Raw genomic sequence first — 27288 nt, 5'->3', positions numbered from 1 at the left:
CACAGGATTCACTAGACATCTAAAAAAAGACAATAGGTAAACCAAAATCAACAGGAAAAAAAGTGAAGATTATGCCAAATTGAAAAGCTCAAGGTAAAAAGAAAACCTCTCGTTAATATTCCCAGGCAGAAAAGAGAAGATATTGTGCTCATGAAATAAGAACAGGTGCTCCAGAAAGAAACAAAGAAAAACAAAATGGTTGTAAAACAACAACAAAAAATTTTTTTGATTGATTGAACCCAGGGGCATTGAACCTCTGAGCCACATTCCCGTCCACTTTTATTATGTTGAGACAGGGTCTCACTAAGTTGCTTAGGGCCTTGAATTTGCAATCCTCCTGCTCAGCCTTCTGTGTTGCTAGGATCACAAGTGTGTGCTACAGTGCCCAGCACAAAACAAACTTTTTTGAATATAAAGTCCGAATGAAAAGTTGAGGAATCTCCTACAAAAGAGAGAAAAAGACAAGGAAATAGGAAAGTCAAAAAAAACTATAATATCAGTACAGAAGGTTGGACATCTGAAAACAGGAACATCTCACAGCAAAAAGAATACCATGTGCTCATGACATGGAAGAAACAGACCCACTCCATGTCTCTTCCTTCTATTTCAGAATAGTTAAAAGAAGTAAAAAGGCTTAAAACTTTCAGAGAGAAAATAGGCTACACAGAAAGGAAGGGCAGTCAGATGGCTTCATGCTTATAAATGGAAGTAAACAATGGGAGAGGACTTCAAAATCCTGGAGGAAAATTATTTCCAACCTAGATTTTTTGTTGCTGTGTTACAGTGCTGGTGATTGAACTCAAGATCTCACACATGCTGGGCAAACGTTCTACCACTAAGCCACATCAGCACCCCAACACAGATTTTCATAACTGACCAAACTATCAATCAAATATCAAGATAGAATAAAGACATTTTATACACACAGGTTCTACCAGTGTGGCTTTTCTGCCACAAGATCACAAAACAATTTACCTCTCATGCAACCTTTTTCAGAATGCTGTTGGAAAATGTGCTTTAATCAAGTCAAGAAAGTTTCTGGACACTAAAAAAAATAGGATCCAGCAAATCAAGTGAAGGGAATGCAGGGAGATGGTAGAGGACGGTCCCAGGACAACAGCTATGGGCCAGTACAAGGGAATCAGTCTTATTTTGCTGTGAGTAGGAGGCGCTTGCCAGTCTTTAGGAAGATGTGATGTATATCTGAAGGTATAAAGATGGTATTCAGACAACATTGATTTCTCCGTATATTTAAAATCTACACTCCCGTGTCAACAGCTTCTTTTGAACTCCAGGTTTTATTCAATAGGCACTTCTTGCAGCACCCTAAGGTTTATCTAGACCTGACACTTTTATTAATAATGATGAAAAAAAATTCAGTCAATTCCTAGTTAAGAGAGAAAACAGAATGTGGTAAGAATAACACCTAAGTCACTAACACTTGGCTTCACAGGCACTGTACCATCTTGATGACACAGGCATGTCTTTCTGGTGAGTTTCTCTTAGGATGTCACTATCTATACTTGTGGCTGTGCTGGTTTTCAATGTATCACTTCTTGGTTCTAAATTCATTCACCCTTTTAGATCACTTGGTGAAAAAGGGTCTGGGCCTTTTAAATCATTTTCCTTGGTCAACTGGCACAATATTAATTTCTTTAGAAGACAGCACAGGAAACACCACAGGAGGAAAGGGTTTGCTTCCTGGCTCTGGCTCCCTCTGTGTGGGCCTCTCTCCTTTGTGGGTCCAGGTTCCTGCAGCGGGCAGCTGCCAGCAGTACTTTGCGGTTCCCTGGCACCTCCTTAAGGCACCTCCCCCTGAAGCTTTCTCACTTACCTTAGAGGACAGAATTACAGCAAGTTCTACCAGTGTGGCTTTTCTGCCATTCCATGAGCCAGGGGTATGTCCTGACTAGGTTGTTCAGCCCTGAGAGTGTACTTGCCCTCTCTGTTATTCCTACACTTGTAGAATTTTCTTTACTTCTTAGTAACCAACCAACCCCCATTACTCCAATCTCCTGCTGTTAAATGACTCTTATTGAGTCCAACTGAAAAATTAAAACAACAACAACAACAACAAAAAGGCGCTCTGGTAGGGGAGTTTCAACATGGAATTTGCATTTTTCTTATTTAGTAGAGTCCAGTTCAAATAAAAGCTGGTTGCATCTGTACGTGCAATACAGATAGCGACTGGACAGGGGAAACTAGGCCACCAGGGAAAAGGGTCACTGGGATACCTGTCACTGTTTCCCTTTCTATTTTTGACTCACGTGACCAGAGTTTTAAAAAGATGATTACTTGGTCATGTTCTTACAATGAGAGAGGAATCCTTTTAAAGAGTGCAGTTTTCACTGAATAGGTTAGAGAATACAGAAGGTGGCAAAGAGGACAAAGGAAGGCTAGTTTAAATATGAGCACGACCCTTTCAGGCTTCTGATTACGATAGTTTCCAAAGCCTGTCAAAAGATGAATTGTACAAAGTCTTCCCACATTTGAAGGTTAAGGGAGAAAACTAACTATGGTTGAGACTTGCCTGCATCAAACTTTCCTACCGTCCTACCCGACCTGACTGACCTCCCCTTGCAACCTGTGAACACCTAACTTCCACCTGCCCTTGGAAGACCAGGTCCCAGACTCTGCAACTAGACATGTTTCCCAGATCCCTCCGTCCTCATGCTGTTCTTATGGCAGGTACAAATCACCTCCCTGCGGACACTTCTCTGGTGCTGTACTGACACCTTTACCATGACACAGCGTGGGACCGTCTCGGTTTGGCCTGAGGTGAAGTATTCTATGCTATTTCCTTTACTGAACTCCAAGGTCCTTGAGGCTGGAATCCTTTACCACTGTAATCTGCAATGTAGCCCGGCGGCTGAGGAAAACAGACGACACTCAACAATTATTTGTAAAATAAGTTTTTTAACTCTGAGGTGCTGTCACATACAAGTTTTCCTGATGACCTCGGATACAGTGAAGCTAAACAGAACCAGTACTGAGGCAGCACTGCCTAATAATTTAATCTGTCCAGTGCTGAAAGGCCAAGGCCCACATTTGAAGGTTAAGTGAGAGGCAGCACTTCCTTCACTGTAACTCAATGGGGACCTGGTCAAACAAGGTTCTCTGACTGAGAAAGTTGGTGGAGGGCCTCAGTGTCTGCATCTGTGATAAGCTCTCTGGGGATGTGGAAAGATGCCTCTGGTCTCCAGACCACTCTCTGGGCAGCCAGGGTTTAACTGGTGCTTCTCAACTGATCCATGGTATATTATTGTATTTCCAACCCATTCCAGATGGATATTATATAAAATATAATAAAAATTAACTACCAGGAAAATGAAAAAGAAAAGGCATAAAAAATACAGGCCCTGGTCGTTTCTATCAGTAGATTCAACAAATGACTCTGGCAAACTGCTGCCTATAGGAGTTGCCGAACTCTTCCTTTTGATGACTGTACTTATACTCTCCTGCACAGGTGACACACAGCTTGCAGGCCACATGTTGGTAGCCTCAGGGTGGAAGAGCTTCAGTCTGACACAAATAGTGAAAGCTAGAAGAGCTTCAGTCTGCCTTAAACCATGAAAGCTGGAAGACTGGCTTCTAGAAACTTCCAATCTCAATGAATCCCTCAAACCCGCTGTGCACCAGCCTTACTGCAGTGGCCCAGGAACTTGCCTCAGACCCCTTTTTGCTTTTTCCCCTCCAACCCCCCAGTTTAAATCTCTGTATGCCTTTGGCTCCTACTCCATTCTATTTTGACATTTCTTCAATAAACCCCAATATTTTGAATGCCTATCAATTAGCTGTCCCCTTCAATCCCACCCCCCTTTCAATGGTGCTGGAGCTAGAACCCAGGGCTTTGTGCATGTGAGGCAAGCACTCTACCAACTGAGCTGTACCCCCAGCCCCAGCTTTCCCTTTTTTATGTAGATTTTTCTCACCTTGCACATAATTCTATCCCTGTCACATACAACTGAGAATTCAATGAACAACAATATAAAGTAAAGGTTAATAACTGATTGCTTGTTTCTAAAGTTAGCTTATAAATTATGTATCAGCTGTTCTTTTCTGTCCTCACTGCAGTAAGCTACAGGGTCATAATCAGATTTGTCAAAAGTCACAATATCCTTGGTTTTTATTTTAAAAAATATATATATTTATTTTAGTTGTAGTTGGACATAATATCTTTATTTTATTTATTTATTTTTATGTGGTGCTCAGGATCGAACCCAGTGCCTCCCATGTGCTAGGCGAGCGCTCTATTGCTGAGTCCCAACCCCAGCCCTGGTTTTTTATTTTTTCTTTCCACATTTTTTACTGGTGCATCGCAGTCGTACATAATGGTGGGATTGGTTGTTACATATTCATGTGTGCACACAGTGTAGCAATACAATTTGGCCAATATCACTTCCCAGGACTTTCTCCCTCCTTGTTTTTATTATTATGTGATGTTAAGTTACAATTCTCTCATAGAAAATGCAGCAGTCAAGAGATCTGAGATGTTTTCCATCCAATTGGGCCATGACATCCAGTCAGGCAGAGCCACGTGGTGTTACTGCATAGACTCCTCTCAGACCGGGCCTCGCGAGTCCTCTGGGGCTAAGCCTGGCCAAGCCAACCAGTCACAGAGGAGCCACACAACCCTCTTGCAATCAGAGTCCAAGTTTATTTTCATCTAATCACCTATCTTTTGGCCAAGCATTTAAAATTTTGTTTTATTAAAGTTGAGCAAAGAGTGAAACAAAATCAAATTTGCTTTTTCTTAACAACACTGAAAAATAAAAGGTGTGGTAGAAAAAAGTTGGTAGCAAGTAGTTAATAAAGAAGTTGGGGGCTGGGGCTGTGCTCAGTGGTAAAGTGTGGTTGCCTTACATGTGTGAGGCACTGGGTTCAATCCTCTGCACCACATAAAAATAAATAAAGATACTGTGTGTTTCATCTACAACTGAAAAAAAAAAAAAGAAGTTGGGCTGGTACAGTCATGCACACCTGTAATTGTAGATTTGAGAGGCCGAGGCAGGAGATCACAAATTCAAGGCCAGCCTTAGCAACTGAGTGTGACCCTATCTCAAAAATTTAAAAAAATAAATAAATAAAAAGGGCTGAGGATGTATGTAGCTCAGTGGTAGACTGGCCCTGGGTTCAACTCTCTGGGCTGCAAAACAACAAAAAGTTAATATTAGTTTTGGGTGCTGGGGATTAAATCAGGGCCTCTCTTGGGCTAAGCATACATTCTACCGCTGAGCTACACTCACAGCCAAGAAGTTGGTATGATCCAAAGTTTGATATTCATGAAAGGAGTCTACAACTTTTAAATAATTGTGGTAGAGACAAAGGAATCTGTTGGGTACATGGGGTCTCTTCTTAGAAGCTTTGAAACTGCTGAGGAAGTTCGATGTGTCTAAATGCCACAGTGGCAGTCCAGGTAATCAGGCCCAGTTCCCTCTCTCAAGAATCACTCCAGACCTCACTGCAGGGGATATGATATGACAACAAGAGAGACTAAGCCTAAGCGAGCTCTTCCCTGATGCAAAAGCCTTCTCCAATAAAAGGAAGAACACATACACAGAACATAGGAGAATGTAATGTTCGAGAAGCCAAGACTTAGAGAAATGTGGGGTGATTCATGGGCATTACTCATGATTTAATGATTCATGTCATCTGGAATTGTGCAGCCACCATGACCAGGCTGATATATGAGGACAGTGCCTGGCCAGCCCTCTTATGCCAAACTAGTAATTCATGCTTTTTTGGGAAACTGGTTTTGTAGATAATCCCCCACTTCTCTTTTGCCTCCACAACCTTTCAAAAACCACATCAAAAATGGATCTTTAGGGTAGAGGATTTTCAGGGCAGTGAAGCCTCTCAATGTGATACAGGAGCGGTGAAAACAAGTCTTCACACATCTGTTCAAACCCACAGAGTGCACACCGGTGGGAAGGAACCCTGATGTAAACCAGGTGTCAGTGCAGGTTTATCAATGGTAATAATTGGCCACTCTGGTGGGGGTTGGTGATAATTGGGGGGAGGATATGCACAAATGGGGTCAGGTTCAGGGGATATCTCTATGCCTTCTTCTCAATTATTATTATTTTTACAGTGCCAGGAATCCAACCCAGGGCCTCATGCCAGGCAGGAATCTACCACTAAGCCACATCCCCCTCTGCCTTCCTCTCACTTCTGCTGGGAACCCAAAACTGCTCTAAAAAATAAAATCTTAAAAAAAATTAATAAAGTCTACTTTTTTTTTTTTTTTTTTGGTACTGGGGATTAAACTCAGGGGCACTCAGGTACTGAGCCACATCCCAGTTCTATTTTGCATTTTACTTAGAGATAGGGTCTCACTGAGTTACTTAGTGCCTCGCTATTGCTGGCTTTGAACTTGTGATCCTCCTGACTCGGCCTCCCGAGCTGCTGGGATTACAGGTGGGATTATAGGTGTACGCCACCATGCCTGGCATAAAGTCTATTTTAAGGGATGTTTTTGAGCTCTATTCAAGTTAACTCAATTTACAATTATCTTTCCATCAACAGACAGCATCTTCTCATGAAGGCCTCTGGTATACACATGAGGGTGGGAAAACAGGGACTGGTCTATGTCACAGTCCTGCCACCCAAGAGTCCCACCAACATAGGAGGACAGTATTCATAGATGTCTGAGACGTGACTGGAGGTCTCCAAGAAAAGCCCAAGGAAGTCCCTTGGCAAGTGGTGGACATGAGCAGGGTCCAGAGACCCATGGTAAGCTCCCCTTCCAGCACGGCCAGCTGCGGGTCCTCGGGTCCTCCTGTGGCAGGCCAAGTGAGTACTGAGGGCAGAAGCAACAGGACCATGGAGGGCCATTGCTTGTGGGGAGCCGCCCGCAGCCTCCCTGGGCAGTGGGAGCACTGCAGGATGAGGAGGAGGTGGTCCGCCAGTGGAGGTGCAGTGCGTTTCCTGTCCTTCACAGTCTCCTGATTTCCTCCATGAATGCTCTCTTTTTACCTGGAGAGATCAAAATTTTTTTCCCTCACGTAGACCCTGAAATGAATTTTAAGAGCAGTTCCCCTACTCCACTTCCCAGAACCTTCTAGAGAGGCTTTATAGACAAGCAGATTCATGGGTCCCATCCCAGGCCAGCTGGGTCAGGTCCATGGCTGTGTATGTGTGAAAAACTCGTGGCTTATCCTGACACGCTCCAGGCCTGGCATGCCCTCCACACTCCTCCCACATGCTCAGGTCCTAAGTTTTGCTCCAATGACATCTCCAGAGCTGCTGGACACCCACCGTCTATCAATTCCTCTCCCTCCTCGGCTTTATGTTGCTTCACAGAATTTATAACACCACCACTAATAAACGTTACTTGTTAAATGTCAACATCATGAAAACAGACTGCTCTGCTTCCTGCTGTCTCTCTCTACCTAATAAAATGCCTGGGATTTGATATATTTGTTGGCTTGATAACGAGCACAGTGCCAGGTGAGGAAACAATGGATTGTAACCCTGTGGTGTCAGAGACTGATTTCATGTGGCCTTGAAATCAAACGACCACACCTGTCAGAAACACCTCACTGACTGAGCTCTCCCACACCAGCTGGCTTGCGCTGTCCCTGCCCGTGGCCCAGGTGTGCTGCAGTCAATAGTGCAAGCACTTAGACCCCACATATTCCAAGCAGCCCAACGGCCCACAGTGCAGGGATCTGTCCTCAGACGGAGGCCCCTGTGGAACTGGACTCCAAGGCTGGATATAGGAGGAGGCCCTCTGCTCCTGAGAAAGCCCAGCTGCAGCCCATCTCAGGTGCTCGACTGCTCCCCACTTACTAGCACTGCCTGGGAACACCCAGGCACGATGCAATGGAAAAACACAGGGCCTAGGAAAGATGTCAGGAAACCAAGGGTGTGCTACTGTCCAGCTGGCATCCTGCCAGCCAACAGCAAAGCAAAGTTGAAGCAGGTCCCTTTGCACTAGAGGATCAGAGACAACCTGTGCCTTCCCATCCCCTGATGGCCTCTTTTCCCCAACTACATGACACACGAGGAGGCACCAGAATGCTGTCCATTTTCCTCCTGACAGCACATCTGCCATTCTGAAGATGAAACTTAGCATTGTGTATCTGGCTCTGCTCTGAGTTGGCTGTCAATTACTTTAACATCCAGAAGAAACACGAAAAGAGCAATTGTGTGTCTGAGAGTCACGTGATGTGAATGAAGAAGAAATCTATCTTAAGGAAGAACATGTTTTCTGAAAAGAACATGGAAAGAGAATTATAACTTTACAGGAGGATAGCTCAAGGAAACTTGTGCAGAGTATACCTGCAGAGACCACAGGTAAGCGGGTCTGCACAACTACAAGACACAGTGATACCAGGTAGAAGCAGCTATCCTCATAGGAAAAGATATAAAGTGTCACTAACCACTGCAAACTGCGTGGGGGGACACACACCTTTGTTTTGTACAACTAGCCCCTTAAAGGTGCCAGGCACGATAGTTATCAGGAATGAATTTAGAAACCTGATCCCAACTTAATCAACCTTCATGAACTGACTAATGAGTGCTTCTAATCATAAACTTATTGCCAACAAAATAAAACGCTACAAATCATTACATCAGGGGTTTGGGTTTTAATCCACTCAGTGTGACGTCTCCAGCATTTTGTCCCATAAATCCTTTTTCCTCGGCTTCCTCAAGGCTATCCCCCACTCCCCCACCGGGGGGTCCACATCTAGTAAATGGTACTGTTTTCCTCTCAGCTGTCTAAGCCTAAAATTTTGGAGACCAACTATTAAGGACTGGAGGAAAGAATGAGTTACAAAATCTTAGGGGATATTAAAACTAGTGAGACAAAATTGAGGAGGAATGCCGTGCTCAACGTGATCTCAAAGCAGCACTCCACAAATCCCTGTTCATTATAAAGAAGAAACAGGGTGCTAGCCAAGGGGACCGCAGTATCACCAGTGTCAGGACACCACTATCCTTATGTGCCCTGGACCGAATGCACCAAGGAGGTCACAATCTCACTTATGGGCATGTGTTCTTGTCAACAGTGCACAACCTCAACCTCCTCGTAAAAAATTAGCAAACTCAAGTAAAGGGACGGTCTATAAAACAATTGATCAGTACTCATTAAAAATTGTCAAAATGATGGAAAAAAGACCAATAGATTAAAAGAAGGGGGTCAGAGGTAGGAAAGACAGGAAAGTGGGTAGTACTGGGGACTGAAATGAAGAGACCTGATATAGCATTTATAAATATGTTCAAATGAACCCCACTATTACGGATAACTATAATGCACTAAAATAACAAAAAATACTTGTTTTAAAATTTAAAAATCAGTAAAAAGTGCCAAAGTCATGAAAAATCAGGAAACACTGAGGAGCCTCCAGGGATTGGTGAGGCCAAGGAGTTGTGACAACAGGGGACAAGAGTCACAAGAGACTGCCCAGAGGGGGCACCTGGAACAGGCACTGCAGGGGTTTTCTAGGGATCTGAGGAGAGGAGGCACGCCAGGAGGGGGTCAGCCGGGGGCATTCGGTGTTCTGGAAGAGAGGGTGCAGGCTAGAAAGTGCAGAGGGTGGATGGCTGTACTCGGGCAGAAGTCAGCTCCAGGGACCTGGGCAACTTGCAAAAGGGTCTGGACTTCACCTTGAGAGACAGAACTGCTCCTGGTGGTGGTGTTTTCTTTTCAACTGTTTTGAAGTAATTTTAGACTTAAAAAACAAAAAAACAACTGTACAGTTACTCTAGTCCATTCATTCAGCAATTATCAAAACAAAGAAATTAATACTGGAGCACTATTTCAGCTAAATTACAGAATTTATTCAAATAACAGTTTGTTTTTTTTTTTTTTTCTGGTCTTTGCTCTGCTCTGGATATAAACTAGGGTTCCAAACTTTGTTTAGTTGCTACCTCTGACCTGTGACATCTCTTCAGCTCTCCCTTGTCTTTCACGACCCCAATACTTCGCTGAGTATGGGTGGGCTAATCTTATGACATCCCTTCACTTGGGTCTGGCAAGTTTCTCATGGTCACTGAGGACAGGCATTTGAACAGGAGGGTTAAAGCGTGCCTCACTACTAGTGACACAACTTGGCCTCTTGATTACAATGGTTCTGCTGTGTTTCTCCATGGTTACCATTTTTCCTTTTCTTATTAATAAATATATTGGAGGAGACCATTTGAGAACAGACAAATACCACTTTCACTGGAACTCACCCACTGATCTTAGCATCCACTGGTGGATCTGCCTGCAACAATTATCACTGTGGTGTTTTCAATGACAATCTTGTCTTCCTATCCCCACCACCCTGTCTGAGACCATCAAACTAGCACATTTCCTGCCTCAGTCTCCCACGTAGCTGGGATTATAGGCACATGCCACCATGCCTAGCTTCAGTGTTGATTTCCTATTCTGGTTTCTTCTATGTATATTCACTGAAATTCTTGTGTAAGAAAGGTCGGACTCCTCTCTTCCATTTATTAATCAATTTATCCATTCATTCATTTATTCATCCACAGACACATGGATGTTTACTTTATTCTATGGCTATCCTCCAGTATCACTGTTACTTTATCTTTTTTGCTCAAATTACTGCAGCTTTCCTTGGAGTTCTTTCAGGTTGGCTCTTGGGTCCTTTCAAAAGTCTCTGTCTTCTTTGTGCCCCTCTTTACTTTCTGGCACAAGATGCTTCAGGCTCAGGGTGTATTTTTCCTGCCCTGGCAATGAACCAACCAGGTCTCCAAAGACACTGAAGTCTTAAGTACTGTCTGATTACATTCTGGAAGCCTTCCTTTGGTGGCAGTTCAGAGTGGGAGACTGATGGGTACTATGCCTGGAAGCAGACAGGCCACTAAGAGCCCCTGTCACAACCCAGAGCTAGTGAAAGCTGGAACTGAGCAGAGGCAAGGGAGACAGACTCCAGAGATTTGAGAGAGAGAAATGAGAGGTCTTGGCATCAGCTCAATGCTGAGGAATATGGGGGAGGCAGCATCTCTGATGATTCTCAAGCTTCCCCTGGGGAGTCTGGTAGCTAGTAAGCAGCACAGGAATGAAGGACAACCTACCTGGGGGGTGAGGAAGTTGGCCCATGTGGGCTTAAGGTGGCCACACAGCAGTGAGGCGAGGGGAGCCAGCATGTTCAGTGTAGATGAGATTGCCATGGAGAGAGGGAATGGTGAGGTCAAAACCCAGTGACTATCAAGGTATAGAGACAGACGAGAAGAGAGCCAGAAAGCAGACTACAGGGGAAATGGGACAAAAGATGCCACAGAAGCCTGGAGAGTGTGGAGAAGATGCTCCACAGTGATAAATAAGTAGGCAGGTCAAATAAGATAAACACCTAAAAGTTTTCACTTGATTTGGCAATTATATTGACACTTTTTAAAAGAACAGCTTTAATGGAGTCATGAGACAGAACCTAATTGCAGAGTGAAGACAGACAGGAGATGAGACTGTCATCAAGTGGATGATTCTATCAAAAATCCTGGTTGCAAAATCAGAGAAAGTGTGGCACCTGCTAGAAGAGAATGTGGTCTCTTTGCTTTTGAGGGATTCACCCATTCAACACTTGCAACCTCTCCTCTGAGGCGGGCACTGGAAAAGAAGGAAGCATTCTTTCATAAGAGGGAGGAGGAGCCAGGAGAGTAAGGAGAAGGAAAACACACAACAGGAGAAGAGAAGAAAGACAGTGGGCATTCAGTCCAGATTGTCAATCTTTGCTCGATAAAAGAATGACAGGTAAATAATCATGACATTACATTCAAACAGCATGTGGCATTCAGATTAAAAGTGTATACATCCAAATTTTAAATTCTAATACTGCAAGTGAAAGATTAACAAATTACAACTTGCTGACCATTTTTATATGGCTTTTAGATCGTTTAGCTAGAACAAGAAAAGTATGTGACAGAGTTTGCATGTCACTTGCAAAGCCTAAAATATTTCTCTTTACAGAGAAAACTTGCCAGTCCCTACTCTGGGTAGTAAATGCACTTCATTTCAAAATACAGTCCAACAGATATGCAAAATAACAATTTTGAGAAATCATTTCTAAAAGTCAAAAAGTAACGGCAACAGATCTTTAAAAAAGAAAATCAAACACACACTGCCTAGGACTCTATATGATGATACAGTCTTTCCGGACAGTGATCTGGTTCCATGTAGGAGGAATAACAATCTGTTCTACCGTCTGACCTGGGATATAGCCCTCAAGCTAGGTCTACTCACAAAATACAAAGAAAAAGGAAGTGAATTTTTTTCTTTATTTGTTTATAAAGTCACTTTTCAATAGGAAAAAAGAACTAGAAATTAAAACATCAAACAGGAGAATGATGAAGCAAATTACATGGAACAGCAATATGATGTAATAACAAATAGCTATTAATAATGATGCTTATGGGCATTTACGTTGAGAAATAAGAGAGGGATGAAATGACTTCAGGTGAAAAGCTGAACCACAAAAAATGTGCATGCGTGGGTTACAACTATAATGCACTTAATATGCTGTTCAGAACCAGAAATTAACTTAGAGTGCCATAAATAATTCAACTCTCATGTGATTTCCATATTTCTGTATATAAAATAGATTTAAAAAATTTGTATCTAGCTTTTGTAATTTCAAAAGTAAAGAAGTCAATACAATTTACCTCAAGAGAGAAGGTTTGACAACACATGTTCAAATATTAAGATAAATTCAAAGACAGAATCATGATACAGCAACTTGAGAAGCAAAAAAATTCTTCTAGAGTGAAACAAGCCTGGTTCCTTGTTCTGGTCACACCCTGACCTTTTGAAAATACACATTAAAGACAGACACTCATGCCACAACCTGTCAAACAGTTCCAGATTTTCTACTAAGGAATTATTTTCCAGATGCTATTTAAGAGAGGCTGCTCTGGGGCCTTGAGACTCCATGCAGAAGGTCACCTCGAGAGGAAGCCCCTTAGCTTCTGGGGCCACTGCTGCAGGTTCTCCCTCGCTCACTGGAAGCCGGCTTTCTGGTTCTTTTGTGCTGAGCATACAAGTGGCACTAAGCACTGCAGAAATACATTTCAGCAACAGGTCCTAGCTCTGCTCACTTTCCAATTTTTCTCTCCCAGTAGAAGGAGAAGGGAGGGTTTATGACTTTTCAAATACAGTGGGCCTCCTGAAGAAATCCAAAGGGCTAGTGTTCCATGAATCCATCGCAGTCTTTGTGTCCATTCTTTCCAAGTAGTTCAAACCAAAGCACCAAGTGAATGTTAATCTGTTTCTCTTTTTTGAAAAGGAGAGTGGGGAGAAGGAGACAGAAGAACTAAAGCTTCCCTCACCCTCCGTCACCCTCTGCCAGGCTCCCTCCAGTAAACGAGGGGCAGCTTCGCGATCAGCTTCCATTCAGCACTTTCCACTCCACCTCCAAAATGCCTTTTTTGCTCTGGCACCTCCTTAATTTATAATCCCCTGCTATAAACTTCTCCAAACAGCTTGAAGCTGCAAGGGCCTTCCAACACGCTGTCAGGGGAATGAATGTTTCTCAGCCACTTCTTTAGTCATGCTGGAACAAAAGCTCTGCTGAAGCCACTATTTCTGAATAGAGAATTTGGTCTCTTCTTCTCCCAGGTTTCTTGGCATCAGAAATGGACTTTGTTGGAACTGTGCCATCTAAAAGAGTACAAAATCAGGGCTCTCTTACAGGTTAAACTCTACTGTAAAATGATGACTTTGTCCCTCTGCCCTGAGCCCCCATATATATTTAGCCATTAGGGCAAAAAGTTTAATCTCATTTGGAAGATCAGTCCTTAAAGTCTGCAGTCAACTCCACTCTCTTATGCAGGGAAGTTCAATTTATGGTTTTGGTGCCCTTGGCCCTGGAGCTTCGAGATGATGGGCTCTGAAAACACCCAGCCCACTCATCTGTTTCATTTCTCCCACTAGATAAAGGGTCAATTGGACGTCATGCTAACAGTGCACACCACACATACAGGAATCTGTAGGAGGGAGGACTACTTGGCAAAATTGGGAAAATGTTACGGAGAGAGATATTGAATTACATCTTGAATGATGACTGCATTAGCTTTTCATAGCTGTGACAAAATACCTGAGAAAAACAACTTAAAGGAGGGGAAATTTATTTTGACTTACAGTTTCAGAGGTTTTAGTCCATTGTCAGCTGGCTCCATTGCTCCTGGGCTGTGGTGAGGTAGTACCTCACAGCAGAAGGGCATGGTTGAGCAAAGCTGCTCACTTTAGGCCAGCCAGGAAGCACAGAGAAACAGAGGAAGGGGCCAGACACAAGATATAGTCCCTAAGAGCATGTTCCCAAGGACTTACTCCTTCCAACTGGGTTCCACGTCCTATATAGTTTCCACCTAATCCCAATGGTCCAATCCAGCTATAAATTCCTCAATTGACGAATCCATTGATAAGGTCAGAGCACTCATGATCTAGTCACTTCCCCAAAGCTCCACCTCTGGACAGTGCTGCATTGACAAGAAGCCTTCAACATGTGAGCATTTGGGGGACAGTCCAGATCCAAATTACCACAGTGAACATGAACTTAGCTGCCAGAAAGCAGCAGGAAATCAAGAACAGCACAGACAAGACACATGTGCAAGAAAGGAACACACACATGTGTAGAAGTGAAACACTTTGTCGAGCTGTCAAGTGCCAAAGAGCACAATTAAAGTGTTCACACATCAGTGTTACTGCAGATTCAACAACTATAAGACTGCTACCTCCCATTCTTCCCTACACAGCCCAGCTCAACACCTGTGTCTCTATTTTTTTCTTCATCCTTGGTTCCTATGCCCAATTAGTAACCAGTCCGTTTCTTCTCTAATTCCTGCTATTGGCCAGACTCTGGTACCTAGGATATCACCATGATGCAATAACCTGAATCTTTCTAGCAACTCCAGCTGCATCCCCTCCCAGTACTCTCAATATACAAAACTCAATTACCTTCTTAAAGTAGAGCTCCATCTTATCTGTCTCCTCACTGCCCAGGGCACATATCCTCTGCCTTTGCACACATACCTTTGTTGTACCAGAACAATCCCCTCGCTTCCTCTTCAGTTTCCCATCCACCCACTCCCAGCTCTCCAAGGCTCCCCCATATGTGAGGACCTGCGTAGTCTTACCCTGCAAAACTCCTGGAGTACTTCCAGAATATCCATACAACTAAAACAGATTTTACTTTATACTTTCAAAAACTACAGTTCACAGCTAATCTGTAAAATTTAAGAGCAGATTCTGTATTTCAGAACATCCTTCTAAACTGCTCGTAATCAGGTGCACACAGTTGGTGATGACGAGCGTTGTTTACTGGTGGTAAAGGACATCACCATGATGCAAGAACCTGAATCATTCCAGCAACTCCAGCTGCATCCCCTCCCAGTACTCTCAATACACAATACACAATATAAAGGATCAATGGACGTCATGCTAACAGTGCACACCACACATACAGGCATCTGTAGGAGGGAGGGACTACTTGGCAAAATTGGGAAAATGTTATGGAGAGAGGAAGTCGGCAATGAGCCCGGGAGCGACCCTTATCTTTCCTTTTCTTTGTTAATAATTCCTAGTGCCAAACATCTCCATTCTGCTCACTTTGCTCCAGCCCCACTACCCAGCCTAGTCCCCAGCGTCCTACTTCCTGTCTGACAGTGGCAGCCAGCCTGTAAAGGCCTGCTTCCACTCTTGACTTTTATAATCCATTTTCCATGCTGCAGCCCGAGTGTTCAATGTTGTGATGTTTAACACTGCCCGTAACTCTCAAAATCAAACCTTGTCCATCTCAGACTAAACCACATCACAAAATTGTCTTTTTGTTCCTTCATCCTCCCTCCCTCACCAGCTCCCCAAGCTCACTCAGCTGCTCAAGGATATATTATAGGGAACATTTTAGCTTCTTTGGAAGTAGTATAAATGCCACCTGCCTCAGGGACCACAGGCCCTGAATGCCACTCTGATCCCCTGAAGAGTCCTGCCTGTTGGTCCCTCTCTCAGGACTCGCAGGTGTCCTGCTCCCCTGCTCTGCTCCTGCAGAAGCTGCCTCCTCCACCAGATCTGTTTCAAAGGTGCTTGCTCAGAGCAGGTTCCCTGCACCTAGTCAGTCCACAGGCAGCTCCTCCCCACTGTGTGTTTCCTTTAGAGTGTTCCCATCTGTCTGTAATTAGACTTCTTTATTGTGGCCTCCCCACCAGACTCCTCGGCTGCAAGAACCCTGTCTAGCTCATGGCAGTGCCACATGTAAACATTCAAGAAAGGTTTCGTGAGTGAATGAGCACGTCTGAGAACCTCAGTCGAGAGTCAATGGTCTCTACTTAAGACAGTGGTGTCTGGGAATGCGGCTCACCAGGGCTGCTAACATGGTAGTGACAGGGAGCCAGGGCAGTCAACTTTTACAGCAGACTTCAGAAGTGCCTACTCAGAAAATAAAGCAAACCTACTCTTTCCCCACTCTTGAAATCCTGACACTATCCTATTACACTAGTATACGCAACATTGCAACATTAAGTGAATATCAAAAATAATTTAAAAACCTTTAGTTTTTTGTCTATTTCCCTTACTAGCTCCACAGAGGTAGAAAAATAAATAAGCTGCTGAGTTAGGGTTTCCATATTACTGGTTCTTACACTGTGATTCGCTCAACTGGCAAGTGGCGCACAAGGAAATGAGCTTTGAGGGGCACACTACTGGGTACACCACTGAAATGTAGGCACCAGGTGGGCAGTGCCTTTGCTCGTTGTCCACCACCTACCAGTTGCTGCGGTTTCCTGAGTTACCACCTGTGTTTCTGGTGAATGAATGCAATTAACCTGTATAAACCCCCTGAACAATCAACACTAATTACATATGAGGTCCCTTTACTATGAAATGTATCTATGATGAAATAATACACAGTACATTTCAGTAACGTTGGACAACGTTAATTCTTGAAACGTAATCTATTATTGGGTTAAGGCAGTGACAATCTTCCTTCCTTCCTTTTTTGCTTTCTCCCCGCCACCCCCACCCTTTTTATTGGGGATTGAACTTAGGGTGCTGCACCACTGAGCTACATCCTTAACCTTTTTATTTTTTGAGACAGGGTCTCAGTTGCTGAGGCTGAACTTGAACTTGTTATCCTCCTGCCTCAGCCTCCCGGGATTACAGGTGCGCAATGCTGTGCCTGGCAGTTATAACATTTCTAAAGAAGGTCCTGACATCTGTGACAGTGGTAAATATCTTCATAAGCCCCTTTCCTATCAATATAAAAGGAAACTGAAGGAAGCCTACCAACTCCTTTTCTCCTGACCCCTCTGCAGGTGATGAGAATGAGTATTTTACTCCTCCCTGCCAAGAACAGGGCCTGTAATTTTTATGCAGGGGACAAACCTAGTAGTTTTGCTTATATAAGACAGTAGCTGTTAAAGAGTCCAGGCAGGACAGCAGACCAATGAACCGCATGCCCAAAGAGAAGCATCTAATCTGATACAGGAAGTATAAAGCCTTACTCCTGGCTCCAAGCAGGACAGGCTGGAAGTCTGTGGGGGACTGGGCTCACCCATTACCAAACAAACGCAGACGATGCAATCAGATGGTGGGTCCTGCTGGCCTCCAACTCTGTCGCCAAAGTAGGTGGGACTGAGAAGGGCAAAAGCAATTAACAGTGTTCTTTTTAAGGATTCTCAGTGCCTTTCAAAATCCCACAAGTCTTGAATTCCTGGCTTCATTTCTAGTGAACATTCCCTATGTGTTAGAAGAGACTCATACAACCTCATATCCTAAATAGAAGGACTACTTCTATTTAGGAAACTTCAACACGAAGTTTCCTCCAATTCAGGGATTGGTCAACATAAACCATTTAAGTGACAGAGACTGCATAGCCTTTGAGCTCAATAATATTAAACAATTTGCAATTATTCACAGACATAGGCAATTGATTACTGATGAATGCTAATAGGACTATAAAACCATGTTTCACATGGGTCTATTCAGTTGCCATAAAATCACCTCTGTGTGCATGTGAGTGTTTAAAAAAGAAGGATTTATTCAAGTGAGAATAAAAGAGACAGAGCTCCAGCAGGTCAAGAGGTGACCTAAAGGGGTTGCCCTTAAATGATCATTAAAATTATTTTTAAAAAGAAAAGAAATACTTTGAAGTAGAGAGAACCACAAAATAACTATAAGCAAAATATACATTCAAGTTTTTATATCCATTAGTATGCTAACTCCAAAAAAGGGGAAAAGAAATTTATCTGTCTATATCTCATTATTTAACAATTGGTTTTAAAAATCATTCTCCCCATTTTTCCATTTATGATGGACACTGCTATGCACAGCTTTACTGCTTGAAGGCTGTATCTGTTTTATCTAACAAAATATTTTGCCAAGATCTGATTTATCTGAAACATCACATTTTCCTAGCGTCTCTGAAGAGAGGGAAAAGGCAAATTCCTTCATTACTATAGTATATGATAAAGTACTACACAGGCCAACTATTTCTTATCTGAAATGCATGGGACCAGAAGTGTTTTGGGTTTCAGAATCTTTTTTGTTAAACTTTGGAATATTTTCATATACATGAGATATCTTGGAGATGGGACTCAAGTCTGAACACAAAATTCATTTATGTGGGGCTGGGGCTCAGTGGTAGAGCACCTGCCTTGTACATGTGAGGCACTGGGTTCAATCCTCAGCACCACATAAAAACAAACAAAATAGAGGTATTTTGTCCAACTACAACTAAAAATAAATAAATAAACAAACAAATAAATAAATACTTTAAAAGATTCATTTGTGTTTCATATACACCTTACACAGATAGCCTGAAAGTAATTTTTACACAATATGTTTTACGTGTCTGCATTTTGAGTGTGATCCATCACATGATGTCAAATATGGAATTTTCCACTTCTGGCATTATATTGGTGTAAGAAGTTTCAGATTTTGGAGCATTTTAGATTTCTGTATTAGAGATCCTTAACCTGTATATTTATATTTCATATTATTCCCATAATAATTTTGGGACAAGTTAGGGTATTTGCCATTTATTCCCATACAGAAATGGAAGCAGCAAACATCAGATCATTGTTCTATGGCCAACTCACTCTCTGGCAGTATGTTTTAACTCTGCTCTTTCAAGGTCAAGAACTCTGGCCAGGTATTGGAGCATTTAGATGGACATACGACTTTTTCCTCTCCACAGAGCTAGAGTTGTCACCTTTGCCTTTGATTACCTTTCTTCTTTGGACTCATTATGGCTTAGGAGGCAGAGAACCCATGGGAAGCACTCAAATTCAAGGTTGCAACCAGAGCCTGCCACTCTCATACCTCACACCCCCACATCTCCACCCTTAACCCAGAATTCTAACTTACAAATTATTCATTTATATTACAGCTTTAGTATACAAAATGATAGCCTGTGTCCTTCCAAAGGATGATGTAGCTCTCTAAAAGACTTGCTGCACAGGACTCATACCTTAACCACTCCCTATTTGTCCTAATTATGTTTTCTTTATGGATTATAAATTGAATTTTAGGTGCTACTTTGATATCATGAGAGAGATAATTAACACTTTAAACAATGGATAAGGTGGTTTTGTAATCTGGATGCTTAGTCTATATCATCCAAATCTAAATCCTAAGGAACCAGAGTTTCTATGTGGAAAAGCATTACTTGAATCTCTAAACTGGGAAATAAAAATTATCTTAAGAATGAGAAAGTGGGGATGGGATTGTGGCTCAGTGGTAGAGCACTCATGTACCATGCGCAAGGCCTTGGGTTCGATCCTCAGCACCACATAAAAATAAATACACAAAATAAAGGTATTTGTCCAAATACTTTTTTTTTTTAATATTTATTTATTTATTTATTTAGTTTTCGGCAGACACAACATCTTTGTTTGTATGTGGTGCTGAGGATCGAACCCGGGCCGCACACATGCCAGGTGAGCGTGCTACCGCTTGAGCCACATCCCCAGCCCCTTGTCCAACTACTTCTAAAAAATAAATATTTTTAAAAAAAGAATGAGGAAGGGGACTTACAGGGAAAATACAAACTGTAAGAAGAAGCAGGGCTGGGATTGTGGCTCAGCGGTAGAGCGCTTGCCTAGCATGGCTGGGAACCGGGTTCAATCCTCAGCACCACATAAAAATAAAAAGGCATTGTGTGTGTCCATCTACACCTAAAAAATAAATATTAAAAAAAAAGAAGAAGCAAAAGTCAAAAGGATATAGGTATAAGATGAGGAATAGCATTAGACCACCAGTGTTAACTACAGTTAAATTTTATCACCATTACTCAAAATAAGAATTCTCAGGACCATTCTATAACACATCCAAATATTCCACATCCAAATTCTACAGCATTTCCAAATATTCAACACTTCTCTTTATGTTAAGAGTCACTAGTGTAACAAGGATTTTATTGATTTGTTTCATCATTTGAAACCTTTCAAAAGCCTTTAGAATCAGCACACTCGCTGGCACAGCCTGGTATAAACACAGGCATTTTTATGCTTACACAAATCCTCTGATCCACACTTAAAGCGCCCACTTGCAAGTGCCTGTTCTCCCCAGAATCCCAGACAAAACCACTTCTTTGATCATATGAAACTGAAAACAGTTTAATATTACATTTGAAAAACTCCATATGAGCAGGGCTTAACCAAACAAAACTGCAAATAGCAGGAGGAAGTTGGGGGAGAGAGAAAGAGAAAGGGAATATCAATTTAAATCATTTAACTATAAGACCTTCAGGACATTTAATCTTTTGAGCATCTGTCAGGGAAGCCTTATAGTAGGTAGATAAAAACAAACAAGGCTTAGATTCATTAAAAGATATGGCTCAACTCATTTCCCATCACCGTAAGAGTTGGACAAGAAAAGGGGAAAGCCAATTTGATTTTAAGAATACTCAGGATCTGGCAAGAGACTCAGACCCTGTAGCTTCTAACTGGATCCCGAGCACCAAGAAACTTGGCAGCCTACAACTGCTACTCAAAATCCTATGCCAATTGTTCAGAAGTTGCTCTAGATAAGGACATCTGCAAACTGAAAGCATACATGGAAGTAAAAAAAAAAAAAAGCATTATTAAAATATCATAAAGAAAACAGGGCTGGGGATGTGGCTCAAGTGGTAGAGCGCTTGCCTGGCATGCGCGGGGCACTGGGTTCGATCCTCAACACCACATAAAAATAAAGATATTGTGTCTACCAAAAACTAAAAAAAAAAAAGAAAACAAAATGTTATTAACTGAGCATTTCTTTGAAGTCATTTTGCTGCCCTGCAGACTCTCCTGGCCATCAAGGAACCCTCATGGTTATAGCCACCTCAGGGGGATGTACAGCACCAACAAGGAATTAGAGAATCTGAGAGGAGCTGCCGGGTCACTCACATAAATTAATCAAGCAAAGGGAGTTGGGGACTAAGCGATCTCTGAACAGAATAGATGATACAACGGACTTAGTACCCCTGTGATATTAATCCTCAGGACAAATTTCAGCTCCATAAAAAGGATGACAATAATTCCCATGTTACTTAAAACCTGGACCTCCAACAGAGACCACATTAGTGTCCTTAAGTGGTTTCGTCAACATCATCTATGAGTCAAATTTCAGATTTAAATGGCAAAACAGGATCATCAATAATTAGGCCTTGGGACATAAGCAGATGAAGAGCATGAAACAAATGCTTGTTACAACACAGTGTCATGGGCGGGATTCACACAGCAGAACACCCAACCAAGTCCTGGGAAGGGAGATGTTTAAACATCAATACATAATGATAAAGACTTAAAAGAGACCCGCCTCCCTACAATACATACATATGGAGCAAAACAAAAACAGCATGCAATCTAGGCTTAAAGGGAATTTGCTTTTCACGTAGCAGTACGGACCTCACTTCACAGATAAGGAAACTGGGTCCTAGAGAAACTGTCCAAGATGATCTTTGCTGGTTTTGAGGCCTCATTCCACCTTCAGTAGGCCAGTTTTCTCTCAAAAAATAAGAAGGTGGGGGCGGGAAAGCCACTTGTGTTGTTAGCTGACTCATCAAAGGATCTGAAAATCTTGGGAATCTTTATTTCCTTTACTCTCAAAAACTAAAAGCTAGGGAGTGGGGTTGTGGCTCAGAGGTAGAGCGCTTGCCTAGTATGTGTGAGCCACTAGGTTCAATTCTTAGCACCGCATAAAAATAAAATAAAGGTACTGTGTCCACAATTAAAAATTATATGTTAAAAAAACCCTGAAAGCTAAACAAAATAATATTGCCGAAAGACAGTAGAACGAACCGGACATAACTTTCCTATGTTCATATATGAATACACAACCAGTGGAATTCCACAAAACGTACAATCACAAGAATGGGATCCTAATTAGAATAAGTATACTTCATGTATGTATAATGTGTCAAAATACACTCTATTGTCATGTATTTCTAAAAATAACAAACAGGGCTGGGGATGTGGCTCAAGCGGTAGCGCGCTCGCTTGGCATGCGTGCGGCCCAGGTTCAATCCTCAGCACCACATACAAACAAAGATGTTGTGTCCGCCGAAAACTAAAAAAATAAATATTAAAAATTCTGTCTCACTCTCTCTTAAAAAAAATAACAAAAATTAAAAAAAAAATAATACTGCCATAGGTCCCCAGAAAAACCTAACATCTCAAAAGACCAGGAACCTGTACAGAGCCACTATAGAGTCAACTGCAGAAGTACAGAGTGGTTCATCTTTCAATTTTCTCCTCATGCATTGTGCCCCAGGAACCAGGCTCAAAGGAAGGGGTCTGAACTCCACTTGGGCAACAATGGGCTCAGGCCTGGACCAGAGGGGCCCCAGACACTGCAATATTCCGAAGAAAGGGAAATTTCCTATGAGCCCCATGGAGGACTCGGGATTGCTGAGAAAGGAAAGACTAATGGTCAAGGATTGTCTTTATATATGGAGTCAGTTTTGGCTTTCTTTCTTTCTTTTTTTTTTTTTTTTAAGAGAGAGAGAGAGAATTTTTAATATTCAGTTTTTAGTTTTTTCAGCGAACACAACATCTTTGTTTGTATGTGGTGCTGAGGATTGAGCCACATCCCCAGCCCAGTTTTGGCTTTCTTTCTTTTTTTTTTTTTTTTTTAGTCTTGCCATTCTTAAGAGGCCCATTTAGGTCTACATTTAGTTTTCCCAACAAGTCAAAGGAAAAAAAAAAAAGTTGCTTCAGTATGACAGAATTGGATTGGCCCTCTGTTGAGCACAGGAATCAATAGATACATGGCTTCTAAACTATACATCTCAGACCTTCAGACCTCTTGTGAGTTACTATGAAGTTCACTAAAGACATTAAACAAAACTCAGGTTTACGAAACTTCAGAGATTATCAGATTTTTAAATATTCAATTCATATGTTAATCATATCACAGATTTAAATGCTTAAGCTTCAAAAAGAAACAATAAAGACCAACCAGTTCCAAAGCATACAAATTCATTTTGTTTCAGTGTAATTCTCTGTAGTATCATCCATACGAAATAGATACATTATAAGAGACAAATATCATTGGCATTAAAATTACTAAGCAGTTTGTTTCTAGGTAGCAATAAAGATTATTCAAATTATTTTGAAATAGCCTTGAAATTGATAAAGAACCACAAAACATTTTACCACTTCAACAGCCAAATAAAGTCATCTGTTATTGAAGAAAAATATTGACCGATTCATGTTTATTGGTAAGATGTTAAAAATATCTATCCTACCAGTTGCACAAAAGGGTTGAAAATGATGGGGCAAGGGCTGTAGTCAGTGACAGAGCACTTGCCTAGCACTTGTGAGGCACTGGGTTCAATCCTTCGCACCACATAAAAATTAACAAATAAAATAAAGGCAGGCTGTCCATCTACAACTGCAAAAAAAAAAAAAAAAGTTGAAAGAAGAGTTGAAAATGAATGTGAGAGTGCTTGATAGTCACTTAAATTATAACATACTATAAGCTATCAATTACACCATGAACAACAGTTAAATACAAACAATGTTCTAACTTGATGGTTAAGAGTTAAAGAACAGCCATTATGAACTTGGAGTCTACTCCTAGTTCAGCCATTAAGTACTAGAAACCTCATAAATGCTTGATTAAGTGCCTATTCTCCTACTTAAGAAAGTGACAGAATTGGATCACAGAATATCTTTCCTAACTGGCGGATATCACTATCTCAGTAGACCTGTGTGCAGACCTGGCAAGTGTTCAAAACACTATTATTCACTTTTTCAGAGGTGGCTCAAAGATTGAATGAAAGACATATTTTATCCCTCATTTGTCAGATTACTGAACCAAAGACAAGACTAAGCCATCTATCAACTCAGAGCTATGAGTAAAAACAGGAAACAAGGAGTGGGTCTTCAAACTCTTGAGTCTGCTTGGCTAACAAGGAAATGGAGCCAAGCCTCTATGCCCAGTGTGCTATGACAGAAAAGCAGACAGGCTTCAACACATTTACTAAGCCTCTAGGCACTATTCTTTCTGGGTATGAGGGGCCCAGCAATGAACCAAAGAAAAATCTGGCCTCACTGGGCTTACACTGTGGTTGAGAAAGATCCACAAAGTAAATGAATAAAATATAGGGTATATTACAGCAGTAAGTGCTATGGAGACAAGTGAACGGAGATACCACGTATTCCAGGATTTGCAACTTCTTTTAAGCTGACTACCTGCCATTCAAAAAACTACAACAATAACCAATTAAAGTTTTCCTGAGCATTTCCCCAAACAATGACCACTACTGTGGATACAGGGAAGGCCCTGGTCTGATGATTTTGTTACTGACTGTTCTAACCTCTGAATTGCCAGCTATGGGCTGTCTGTCACATTGATGGCCTAAATTCCTTTTAACAAAGACTCTCCCCCAGCCCCTTAAATCTGCTAAGGAAGAGTGCAAATATAATTATAGGAGAAAGCCAGAAATTTCGAGGGCACTTGAACTACTTCTGAGTTAGCACAAACATCTCCTAATGCAAAGGTGAAAATGCAGTTTGTGTGCTGAGTTCTGCTGGGATAAAGCACTAAGAATACAGCACATATCATCTTGCTTTTTCTGACCTGTCAGTTCTAGAGGTATTCTCTACCATTAGTCTATATTTAACCAGCTTACTGGGCACTTTCTTCAGCTTTTAGTATTCCCCCTCCCATCATTTACTGAAAGAGCAATCCAGTTTTCAGGAAAGTTGCTAATAGAAAAGATCGCAGCCTCCTGCACGATCTGATACGCTTGTATAAGCACTGTCTTAACCTTTTAATTAAGCTGGTTGGTTGAGCTGGTAAATAAGGTTAAGCTTTGTTTTACTGAAGTTTTAAAACGCACTCTTATTAATCGCTAGAATATCAAGGTTTTGGGTCTGTAAATGATCCTGAGCATTACAAAAGGTCTGGGAAAACTCGCCAACAGCTTCCTCCATCAGAAACACCCAACCCTCCCCTCAAACGGACTTCTCCCGAGGAGGAGGGAAAGTCTCGCCGACCGGCCCGAGGGTCGGCAGCTGCCCGCCGGAGCTTTCCTCCTGCCCACCCCGGCCGGGAGGCGTTTGGGTGGCTCCTCCGCGGGGAGGGCGCTCCCCGTCCGCCCGCGGCGCCGGCCCAGCCCACTGCGCGTCGATCCGGAGGCGAGCGGCCGGCAAACTTCTGCCGGGATCCTGGGCCGGGCCGGGCCGGGCCCGGCGCAGCGGCGGCTCTCCCCGGCGGGCCCCGCCCTGCTCGCGGGCGCAGGTCCGGCCGGGCCGGGGGACCTCCGGGGCCCTCCGGGGCGGAGCGGCCGCCGGGGGGCGGGGGCCGGGGGAGCGCCGAGGGGCCGCGGCCCGGCCGGGGGCAGCTCTGGGGGCGCGGGCCCGGCCGAGGGGGCCACAACGCAGCTGTCCTGGGGCGCGGCGGCCAGGCGGCCCGGCCGGGCGTCTCCGGGAAGGACGCCGCGCTGAAGGCGCCGCCGCGGACCCCGGCGGCCGGGGATGGGGGACCGGCGACCCGGGGACACGCCCGCCCCGCCCCGCCCCACCCGCCCGCCGGCCGCGGACCCCTCCTCACCTGATGTACGGGCTGGCCGCCGCCAGGATGTTCTTCTGCACCGGGATCTCCTCCCCGTCGAGGACCAGGTGCGCGTCGCAGAAGCGGGACTCCTCGCGGAAAGAGCTGAGCGCTCGCAGCAGGCGTGCGGCGTGCTGAGGGTCCGACACGGCGCTGCCCTCGGCCATCGCGGCACCCGCTGCTCAGCGGCCGGTCGGGCTCCCGAGGCCGCCGGGCCCGACCCCTCGAGCCGCCCGAGTCCGGCGCGCGCCCTGTCCGCACACCGCGCGCGCGCCCGCCTGGCCCGGCTCTTGGCGCTGCGAGCTGTGGCTGGAACCTCCGGAACGCGCCTGCGCCATCCGCGGCGCGCGGTGCCGGTGCCTTTAAGGAGCCGCGGCGTTGCGTCATCTCTCCGCGACGCCCTCGCGCCCTTCCCTCTTGCTCCCGTCGCCGGAGGCGGCCAATCAGAAGCTGCCTGGCTCCGCCCCGGCCACTGGCGGGCCCGAACTGCACCGGTGCCGGAGAGCTCGGGGCGCTGGACCGTGCCCCGGAGGGCCGGGCTCCTGCGGCCTCTGCGTACTAGCAGTGTGGCCGTGGGTGAGGTGCCCGTCCCCAGCTTCTCCATCTTCAAAATGAAGACGCGGACTCGTGTGAGCGAGGGCGCAGTAGGTGCAGCGCGCATCGCGAACCTGGGAAGAGGAGCTCCCCGCTGAGAGCACCGAGCTCAGGGAGCGGAGCCTGAAAAGCCCGTTTTGGTTGCGGGCCGGGGAGGAGATGGAACAGATGAAGCTGGAGAAATACACGGGATGCCTTAAATTTGGAAGGGCCTACTTGGCTGTGGTAAGGAAGTTGATCTTGGTCCGGTAGGTGTTAGGAACTATGGAAGGGCTTTTTTTTTTTTTTGTTCTTTTAATAAAGATTGCTAAGCTACCACGTAGAGAATGGGGTGGCGATGGGGGTGCTAAAAGCAGGTAGGTGCTTAGATACTGTAGTGATTGACAAGGGACTGGTGGCCTGGGTGAAAGGGTGTAAGTGGACAATAGTGTATTGCTTTAAAAGAATAAAATTGTGTGGTATAGAAAGTCCAGATACGTTAGTTCTTTTAAAGGAAAAGTGGGAAACACTGAAGAGGTGGGAGATAGGATGGGATCAGATGCTCAATGCAGTGAAGATCAAGACTGTGACAGGAAAACACCTCTGGGTCAGCTCACCCTAGGGTGAGCCTCGTACCATCTGAAGTTAACCTGAAGGTTATGGAACGCACATGGGACTATGGAATGTACTTCCCATTTTGTGTAAACATTAGGTACTCAGTAAGCCTCCAAATA

The 27288-nt window shown here is 43.7% G+C and overlaps 1 protein-coding gene across 2 annotated transcripts in view; it reads right to left on the bottom strand.

Moving 5' to 3' along the window:
- Gan (gigaxonin) overlaps positions 1-26233 on the bottom strand; it is a 61389-nt gene extending 35156 nt beyond the window's left edge. The window contains exon 1 of one of the 2 annotated variants that reach the window (XM_027933199.2): positions 25982-26233. In XM_027933199.2, the coding sequence (XP_027789000.1) occupies positions 25982-26148 (167 nt within the window). In that variant the 5' untranslated portion in view covers positions 26149-26233. The remainder of the gene's footprint in view (positions 1-25981) is intronic. The other variant, XM_071604094.1, reaches the window with a different exon arrangement.
- Between the last annotated feature and the right edge of the window lie 1055 nt (positions 26234-27288).

Source organism: Marmota flaviventris, chromosome 18 (assembly GCF_047511675.1).
Source record: "Marmota flaviventris isolate mMarFla1 chromosome 18, mMarFla1.hap1, whole genome shotgun sequence".
Lineage (NCBI taxonomy): Eukaryota > Metazoa > Chordata > Mammalia > Rodentia > Sciuridae > Marmota > Marmota flaviventris.
This window is presented reverse-complemented; position numbering and strand designations above follow the sequence as displayed.